This window comes from Microsporum canis, genomic scaffold (genome assembly GCF_000151145.1).
Source record: "Microsporum canis CBS 113480 supercont1.9 genomic scaffold, whole genome shotgun sequence".
NCBI classification, from domain to species: Eukaryota; Fungi; Ascomycota; class Eurotiomycetes; order Onygenales; family Arthrodermataceae; genus Microsporum; species Microsporum canis.
In genome coordinates this window covers 602193-611025 of record NW_003299161.1, presented here as the reverse complement: position 1 = coordinate 611025, position 8833 = coordinate 602193, and the positions used below count along the sequence as shown (strand labels likewise).

Sequence of the window (8833 nt, the reverse complement as noted above, 5' to 3'; positions counted from 1 at the left end):
CTGTCCTCAACAGTGTTCTCTGCCGTATACGGCCAGGCAGCCAATATCTTTGGCCGTCGGTCCATGATTACAGGTGCCATCGTAATCTTCATAGTGGGTAGTGCGGTGGCAGGCGCAGCACAAAACATCGGAATGATGCTCTCAGGGCGCACTATCCAAGGTATTGGTGGAGGAGGCATTGCCACGATGTCAGAGATAGTTATCTGCGACATGGTGTCCGTACGTGAACGAGGCATCTACGCCAGTATTATTGGGGCTGTGTGGGCCGTGGCATCCATCACAGGACCCATCATCGGCGGCGGCTTTGCGCAAAACGTCTCCTGGCGCTGGATCTTCTCATCAACTTGCCCATATCTGGGCTAGCGCTGGTCCTGATTATAACGCTGTTAAGGCTTCATAACCCGCGCGGTAGCACTAGTTTGAAGGCCCGGGTGCTGAGCGTGGACTGGGTTGGAAACACTATACTTACATTGGGCGTCACCTCCATTTTGCTTTCGCTCACATGGGCCGGCACAAAACATCCGTGGTCGTCATGGCAAACGATTCTTCCCCTGGCTCTCGGCGCTATTGGACTGGGTGTTTTCCTGGTATATGAAGCCAACCCTTGGGTCGGAGAACCCACGATGCCTATTCGTCTCTTTACCAAACGCACGTCTGCCGCCCTCTTCGCTATAAGTTTCATTCATAGCATGATGCTCTTCTGGGTCTGTTATTTCATGCCGGTGTATTTCCAGGCAGTGCTTGATGCCTCGCCCACCCGATCAGCCGTCATGCTCTTCCCCATCGCGACCACCACATAGGCTGCGGGTATTTTAGCCGGGATAATGCTCACCAAGACAGGTAAATACCGCTTCTGGCATTACTTGGGCTTCGCACTCATGACAGTAGCCTGTGGCCTCTTCTCTCTACTCGATGAGCACTCATCCACGGGCCGATGGGTGGGATTCCAGGTTCTCTTTGGATTAGGCACAGGCACAGTCTTCACTAGTGTCCTTCCGCCTATATTGGCCTGCCTGGATGAGGGAGACGTGGCCACGGCCACTGCTACATGGACATTTTTGCGCAATTTCGGAGCCATTTGGGGCACTGCGGTTCCGGCGGCACTATTCAATACTCGGGCAAATCGCCTCGCAGGTACCATCGAAAACAACCAGGTGCAGGCTTTGCTTATAAACGGAGGTGCCTACGAACGGGCCACTAAAGCGTTCATGGATATGTTCCGAGAAGATCCCAGCCTGTTCGTTGCCATCAAGCATCTTTATGTATCTAGCCTGAAAGATGTATAGCGCCTGTCGATTGCGTTCGGTGGTGTAGGTTTTCTCCTTGCCTTCCTGGTGCAATCGTATCCTCTACGCGACCAACTCACAACCGAGTATGGCATGAAGGCTGAGGAGAAGACTTCTCCCAAGGCTTCAAACTCGGAGGCAAACACCTCTATTCGGGGTAATTCAAAGTACGACAAGGTCCACTTAACACCTACATATAATTATACACAAAGCAGCCTCAAGTTAGTTACCGGTCTTCCTGACCAAGATAGAACACCTCCACCACTCCGTCCGAGTTATTTGTATGCATATTCGACAAAGGGGGAAGAAGGCAAGGGTATCACTCTCACAGCTACATGCACCCTCCATTCAACGTGACTAGTACGAGCAGGGAATGCAAATGCAAGAACTTTTCCCATATCCAATAAAACATGTAGAAATCACTCAACCTTGAACCGAGATGTTGGCTTGCATCCCAACTACCTGATAACTAGTCAGTTAAAGTAGACAAAGTGGCGTGATAACTAGGATCCCACTACAATAACAAAGGGGGAAAGATAAATCAACCCGGTGGCTGAGGAGGAGGAGCATCTGGTTAACTAGTTGGGTCTTGTCCGTATATATAACCGCTAGTCATTAGATATCTGATAGGAACCTTATCAGCTCTATACACACGAAGCAGGCCACTTTTGAGATACTTTGTTCAATCTTTAAAAGAAAAAAGATGGCTACGGTCAAAGAACGTCCGATCTCTCGACAGGCATGCAACCGATGCCACACAGCTAAGCTTCGATGTTCTCGCGAACCTGAAAGTCAGAAGTGTGCTCGGTGCATCAAGGCTGGCGTTGGGTGTATATACGATCCACCACACCGGCTCGGTCGACCCCGACGGACAGGCTCCATCCAAACATGCGCCAACTCTAGCCTTGTTATAGCCTATAGTGCCGCCATGAGCCCTGACAGTCCTCTAAATGCGACAACGGCGGCGGATATCACAGGTGCAAACGGTAATGCCCAAGGGCTGGAGAGCAGTCCTGGGTACCAAGAGCCAACAGGATTAGACATTTGTAAGAAACAGGCCGGAACAGGGTTCAATGCCGCGATATTGACTGATAATGGGTGACAGACGGCCAACCTACACAGACTGACGAATTCTGTCTTTTTTCCCATCTCTTCAGTTCTGGGTCCAACTTCGATATCCCCATGAGTCCTTCGCCGGCCGCTGAATCTAATAAAGGCTCTGGGGAGCGAAGCCCGCAAGCCATACCGACACCATCATCTACCCAGCCCCTGCTTCTATCCTCTGTGGATGAGATGAGCTGCCCTGACCCAAATATACCAGATGACCCAGTACTGGCTCTGACCCATCTGCAGGCCGAGTTAAGTAATATTCATAGCAAATTGGCCGGTATAAAACAGGCTCACCCGTCTCAGTTTTCTAACAAGGGAAAGGAAGAACTACTAATCTCCAATGACTGCTTCAAGGCCCAGCTTCGAGCCAACATTAAAGCCTCGGAGCAGACATTGGATGTTCTGAGCCGCATTAACGGGCAGCCCCGTCCCAATGCCACCGAAATGGCAGGATTAGGGCCACTAGACTCCTTTGGCCTATCCAGCGGAGACTATTACCACCCGCAAGGTAGCCCATCGTTTCCAGCTCCCGATCCCTGTATGGGCCATCAGAGGCGATTGTGGGTCTTCCAATGGTAATTCCTCCCGGATTTCCCCCTGGTCCGCAGGGCAGCATCGTAACTATGCATCTGCTCTGTATTTATCTATACCTGCCGGCTAACTTTGACATTCTGGTCTCGGTGATGGATGACCAACTCAAAGAGCCTGTCGGAACCAGCTTAACAACGCCAGGGCTAGCAAGCTCTACAACTGAGCCCACCCACAGGCCTATGTTGGATATCTCACTAGGAGGTTACTCTTTTTCCTCTTCTTCTGCAAGGCCGTTACAGGTGGCCCTAACCATACAACTGATCAACACCCTTCTCGCCAAAATAAAGTCATCCCTCCAGCGCATGGCTTCCCCACAGACGGCATCTACGCCACTCGGAGCTGCTCAAAATATATCGAGTAGGGAGTGTTCCCATATGCTCCAATACCAAGCGCACCCGACGAGCGACCCCCATCGCCTATCCGGATGCGCAAGGCAGCCCAGCACCCCGAGTTTTTTTACTGCCAATATCAATAGCATGGTCTGGAGAGCACTGAAGGAGATGGACCAGATGGACTCGGGCCTGCACGGGAAAATCGCCTCCATCCAGCAATGGACGATTGAAAAGAATTGATCGTAGAATCCAACTACCGTCCAACTTTATAATTTGCGGTTTATCTGAGATGAAATTGGAGTTTGCGTAACTAGTTTATATTTAGTTACCTTCATTATTCACCTCCGCTCAACCTTCATGATGTACTACGGTGCCTTCATCTGCTGTGCAACCCGAAAAATTGTTGACTCATTCTGCCCTAGCACATATGTAAACTGAAACCTCCTTAAGAGCAATATAACAGTCAAGTGCATCTCCTGCATGGCAAAGTGCTTTCCAATGCACACACGGCTGCCCGCTGAAAACGGCCAGTACGGCCTCTCCCGCCCGTCAGTGTCAAGCCACCGCTCGGGCAGATATTTGGGATCATGCCACCATGTCTCAAGTTGCACCGCTGCGTAATGGGGAACACTGTTGTCCCTCTAGGGATCTGGTATCCGAGGATGTTTTGATCGGTGGGACACTGTCGCGGGCTACCCGTCGCCTGAGCAGGCACCAGGCGCATCGCCTCATCAACGCACGCCTGGAGGTATACCATACCGGAGAGGCTATATTCGCAATCTGCCGGGCGGGAGTCGCCGGCGGGATACCAGTGGTCAATCTCCTCATACAGCTTTGTTAATTTGTCCGGATTCTTGACCAGCATTATCAGGGTAAAGAGCTGAGCGTTAGCGGTGGTCTCGCTACCAGCCGCAAGAAAGACGTGGCTTCTTAGAAGTCCGAACGACGGAATTCCGACCCAACATGGTCATCCGACGCCTCGACAAGCGTCTGGAGCAAATCGTGAGGGGTCAAGTTTGGGGAGAAGGGGGATATGCCGAATCCAGGGAATAAACTGTAGGATACCAGAGAGCTTGAGTGCTTTATCTGGCAAGGGGTGCGATCCATTTTCGACCACTTGGAAGCTTTGGCCGAATGTCGTTACACCGATGATATCGACCGCTACGCCTTGGATGAAATATTGCATGTCGAATTCGGCTATGCCATCAGCTGTAGTAACCGTCAGCCGGTGCTTTGGTAGAAACATTTGTGGACAAATATCTTACCTGCTGGAGCTTCGGGGCTACGAAGGCGAGTATCAACACGCTTGATATAACATTTCTAAAAGTTATATGTTCCCACAGAAGCTCCTTGGACCTGGGTATGGCGGTATCAAACGCTGCGGTGCTGTCCTTGGTGTGCATCTTGCGGATCTGGGCGCATAGGTAAGGTAGTCGGAACAGATTAAATCTATAATTATATATATTTGGGCCGATTATCCGTATTATTCTACGAGTAACCACAGTATGAAAAGGGCCTTAAATCACTGCTGGGGTAGCTAGCTATACACAGTGGCTGCATGGCTGGAAAGTCGCCGACTGGCAAGATTGGCCAGCTTCGGAGCTGGAGAAGCAAGCACATTTGTTAGTTCGCAGATGCTCTCCGCCTAGTAGAAGCGCAGAGATCCTCCAATACATACGCCCCAATAGTCTTGCTTTTCTTGTTATACTGTTATTCAGATGAACAATCTCCAAGTACTCGGCACCAAGCACACTACTGGCGTCCAAAGCCTTAGTTACCCTGAATCGGAAGTGCTAGTTGTGTATACGCAAATTATCCACAACCAAATCACCCCCATTTTTTTATTTTCTGGGATAGGCTCAGCATGTGTGGCCGGATCAGAGACTCGCGGGCTTATACGTCGGTATCAAGGGCAGAAGTAAGGGATATCGTTAGGTAGAAATTGGTAACTAGTGAACAACTGAGAGGCTCTCGAACTAACTGCTTTGCTGACGTTAAATCAGAGTAGCCTATGATATCCTCACCGGAAGTCACCGTATAGATGGATCCTCTCTGACAAAACTCGCCGCAAGGGGCTCTGGTATGGAGATGTATCTATTTATTATACGACTGACGACTCACACAATGTGCTAGTTGTCCCATTGACACTATATCATAGTAGATTCCGGTAGACACTATGGGCCGTGAAAGAATACTCACCAACAACGTGCCTGCAACGGAGTTTATAGTTCAAACTCATCCCTCCAGCGCGCTGCAATGCTGCATGCATTGCCGTTGCTCTCTGCAGTGGAAAGGCTTGTGGCAAGGAACCAGGCTCATCCGCAGTGCATTGATAGCCATCGGGTAGATTATGCGGATACCGTGATAGATTGGTTTATAGCAGTTGTAGCAGGATACTTTGAAAAAATGCTTCGGGTTGAACGATGGTGACCAATTGCTGAGAAACTGGGTTAGAAGGACCAAAGCCATTTTTTTGGAGAAGTACGCGGATGAAGAAGTGTACTGCTGGTTTATCAATGTGCAATTACAGCGAATCCAAGCCTTCTAAATACTGTATTAGAGTTGGTTAATGTCGGGACTGGAAACATACATGGGTGAGTCTCGGAGGCTGGTGGAAGAACAATGCCTCAGCAGGTAAATGTGATAAATAGGCGTAGAATGAACGAATGATGATGGCCAGAAGGACCAGAGGCTATACTACGGCTATTTATCTATACAGAGCAGAGGGCCGTCGGCCGACTGGTGCCTAAGCGTGTGAGACAGGGAGTGGCTGCGGCGTATCGCTTTATCCGATAGTTCCAACCCAGATAATGAAGGTAGAGGCAGATACACCCGTTAGCTACTTAGTGTTCTTGGGCAGTGTGAACTTGCGCTCCTGGATACCGTTGTAGACGACGCGGTTAGGGCTGTCCTTTGCGTCTTTGACCAGGTTGGGGATGGTCAGGTTGAGGACCCGCGCGGTGACGGCCGATGGAGAGGGCAGGTTCTCGAGGCTCATCAGGTAGGCGACCAGGCCGGCGACGTGAGGGCTGGCGGCCGATGTGCCCGACTGCGTCGAGGTAGCGTTGTTGCCGCCCTTCCAGCACGACTTGATGAGCTCGCCGGGCGCCCAGATGTCCACGATCTTGCCGTAGTTCGAGAAGCTTGGGCGGGTGTTCTCCCAGCGGACGGCGCCGACGGTGATAGCGTTGGGCGACGAGGCCGGAGTGTTGTTTTTTGCGTCTTTCTATTGGGAGCATCCCTGTCAGCATCGATGCCCCTTTGGCCCGTTGGTCTGTTGATTCCCCCTACTTACACCGTCGTTGCCAGCAGCCACCACGGTGGTGATGCCGGCCTTGAAGGCGTTTTCCACGGCATCGTCAAAGGGCTGGTACTTGGCGCCGGCTACTTCAGTTCAGCACACGCCGGCCGTTGCAGGAGGAAAATGAACATATACATACAGATGCTGAGGTTGATGACCGCCTTGTTTTTGCGGTTGGAGTCGGTGATGTTCTTGACGATCCAGTCGTACGTCTCGAGGATATAGTTGTACGTGCTCTGCTCTCGTCAGTAATACTATATCGCAGGTCGTCTCTGTGTGTTTGTACCCACGGAGCCAGTGTCAAAGGCCTTTGCGGACACAACGTTCGCCTTCTTTGCAACGCCGTACGTCTTCCCGGCGATGATACCCGCCACGTACGTCCCGTGGCCAAACTCGTCGGTGTGTGGCTTGTTGGGGATGGCGTTGTGGCCCAGGATGCCGCGGCCCTCGAACTCGATGTGGTCGACGTTGATGCCGGTGTCGAGGACGTATGCCCACACGCCCTCTCCGGCCTTGTCGTCGTACAGGTAGTCCACGAGGGTGCTGTGCAGCGGGACTGGCTTACCCTTGCTGGACATATAGCCCAGACCCCAGCGAGCCTGTGGCTGCGTCACCGTCTTCGCGAGATAGACGTGTTGGTCCGGGTGTACCGATTTGACCTGGCGTCTCGTTAGTGAATATTGTTCATATACGGTTAAACGGGCATAGGTATGCAACTCACGTCTGGGCTGCGTCTGAGGTCTTCCGCCGTCTTATCGTCGAAGCCGCCGGAGTACATGTTCAGGTTGTGGATGTGGAAATTCTTCATGATACCCACGGTCTCGACTCCGCTGGCGCCAGCGGCGAAGCTGTCAAGGTTAGCCTGGTGCACGGAGCTGACCCATTTCTTGTGCTCCCTGATCTGCGCAGAGGCGAGGCCCTCCTTCAGGGTGACGATATACTGGCCTGGAACGATGTCGCTGGGTCCAGCACGCAGTGGCTCAGGCTGTGGAGCAATCTCACCCGCCACAAAGGGGAGTAGGAGAAGCAGGCCGAGGTTCAGGAGCTGCATAATGGGCATATATATGCATATAAAAAGGTAATATGTTAAACCAGGAGGCTATTCAGTGATGGCGAGACAGACGACCCAAGACACCGTCCTGCCCTTTATATATCTATATAATAGATATATGGATACATCTGACCATCGGTGAACCGGCTATTGTCGCCCAACCCTCTCATCAATTGATAGAATTCATCCCTGAAAAACACAAGATGTGCCAGGAGAGTCAGGCTTAGAAACAGTATTCGAACCCTTTCGACACCTACACACTTTTACCTGCATAGGGAGCTCTTCAGCCGGATGTTGACCGCGCCATAGATTCCATGCAAACCGTGATATTATCATCATCATGGGTATCAAGAGACACATCCAATGTCCTTCCAGAACAAGTAACCCCCTCAAACGGTCTCTCCGTCTTCTCTCTTCCTCTTAGGAACACTTGCATAGAGATATGCTCTGGCTCGTTATCTATACCTGTTTCACCCTATCCGGGACTCGAGGAACGAGATGTCAACCATCAGATGCCATCAATAACCACCTCCTAACCTTCGTATTCCTCGAATAGCCTATCTCTCCTTCCTGTCTCATCTGTTTATTGATTGCTCCAGAGGTGCAGCGAGGTTGAGCTTGTTCTGCTCCTAGTTTTCCACGCTGAGGCAGGCGGCTCCTCGGAAAACTAGGGGTGGCCGCCTCAGATGATATCGTAGATCAGCTACGGAATCCCGTTAGCTAAGACAGGAAATCGGTGTGAGCAAGGTTGGAGGCAGCTCGACTCACACATATAGTATTACGAAACGGCAGCATTAAGATCATTTTATACGAGATCGATCTCCCCTACTATGTAAACAGTGAATTCCTTTGTAGTCATGCGGTTAATCATTCCTCCATTAGATCGGCACATCCTGGGCAAGGCTGCATTTTTTTGCTGCGAAAGATACCGAGAAGAATCAACTGTTATAAGACGCCGCCATGTCATGTAAAAAGATATCAAGACAGAGAGGGACTTTGGGATCATAGTCTCCGCCCTATTTCTTTGGTTTATTCTCTCTCTTTCTCTCTGGCCCCCGACCTTGTCGCATGTGGCCTGGCCTGGCTCAGCCTTTTTTCCTCTTCGCCAGCCATTTCCCCCCGGCTCTCGCTTCCCAAAGAGGAAGCTGGTTGCATCCTCTTC

General features: G+C 51.1%; 7 protein-coding genes across 7 annotated transcripts; 5 read left to right on the top strand and 2 right to left on the bottom strand.

Annotated features, from left to right (window-relative positions):
- Nucleotides 1–63: 63 nt before the first annotated feature.
- On the top strand, nucleotides 64–800 carry MCYG_08696 (conserved hypothetical protein; the record flags this gene model as incomplete). The annotated part of the gene is made up of 2 exons (XM_002842819.1): nucleotides 64–215; nucleotides 284–800. 2 exons carry the CDS (start codon nucleotides 64–66, stop codon nucleotides 798–800), a joined length of 669 nt encoding a protein of 222 aa, XP_002842865.1.
- A 24-nt stretch (nucleotides 801–824) lies between these two features.
- On the top strand, nucleotides 825–1643 carry MCYG_08695 (conserved hypothetical protein; the record flags this gene model as incomplete). Its single annotated transcript, XM_002842818.1, has 2 exons — nucleotides 825–1262; nucleotides 1287–1643. The coding sequence occupies 2 exons, from the start codon at nucleotides 825–827 to the stop codon at nucleotides 1641–1643; spliced, it is 795 nt and encodes a 264-aa protein (XP_002842864.1).
- Nucleotides 1644–1989: 346 nt separating this feature from the next.
- MCYG_08694 (uncharacterized protein) lies at nucleotides 1990–2975 on the top strand (the record flags this gene model as incomplete). Its single annotated transcript, XM_002842817.1, has 2 exons — nucleotides 1990–2332; nucleotides 2392–2975. The coding sequence occupies 2 exons, from the start codon at nucleotides 1990–1992 to the stop codon at nucleotides 2973–2975; spliced, it is 927 nt and encodes a 308-aa protein (XP_002842863.1).
- A 104-nt stretch (nucleotides 2976–3079) lies between these two features.
- MCYG_08693 (uncharacterized protein) lies at nucleotides 3080–3559 on the top strand (the record flags this gene model as incomplete). Its single annotated transcript, XM_002842816.1, has 1 exon — nucleotides 3080–3559. The coding sequence occupies one exon, from the start codon at nucleotides 3080–3082 to the stop codon at nucleotides 3557–3559; it is 480 nt and encodes a 159-aa protein (XP_002842862.1).
- A 223-nt stretch (nucleotides 3560–3782) lies between these two features.
- On the bottom strand, nucleotides 3783–4722 carry MCYG_08692 (cytochrome P450; the record flags this gene model as incomplete). Its single annotated transcript, XM_002842815.1, has 3 exons — nucleotides 3783–4199; nucleotides 4296–4550; nucleotides 4585–4722. The coding sequence occupies 3 exons, from the start codon at nucleotides 4720–4722 to the stop codon at nucleotides 3783–3785; spliced, it is 810 nt and encodes a 269-aa protein (XP_002842861.1).
- Nucleotides 4723–5037: 315 nt separating this feature from the next.
- MCYG_08691 (uncharacterized protein) lies at nucleotides 5038–5652 on the top strand (the record flags this gene model as incomplete). Its single annotated transcript, XM_002842814.1, has 3 exons — nucleotides 5038–5237; nucleotides 5323–5399; nucleotides 5567–5652. The coding sequence occupies 3 exons, from the start codon at nucleotides 5038–5040 to the stop codon at nucleotides 5650–5652; spliced, it is 363 nt and encodes a 120-aa protein (XP_002842860.1).
- Nucleotides 5653–6158: 506 nt separating this feature from the next.
- On the bottom strand, nucleotides 6159–7671 carry MCYG_08690 (preproalkaline protease; the record flags this gene model as incomplete). Its single annotated transcript, XM_002842813.1, has 5 exons — nucleotides 6159–6545; nucleotides 6615–6703; nucleotides 6760–6856; nucleotides 6911–7279; nucleotides 7342–7671. The coding sequence occupies 5 exons, from the start codon at nucleotides 7669–7671 to the stop codon at nucleotides 6159–6161; spliced, it is 1272 nt and encodes a 423-aa protein (XP_002842859.1).
- Nucleotides 7672–8833: the final 1162 nt, after the last annotated feature.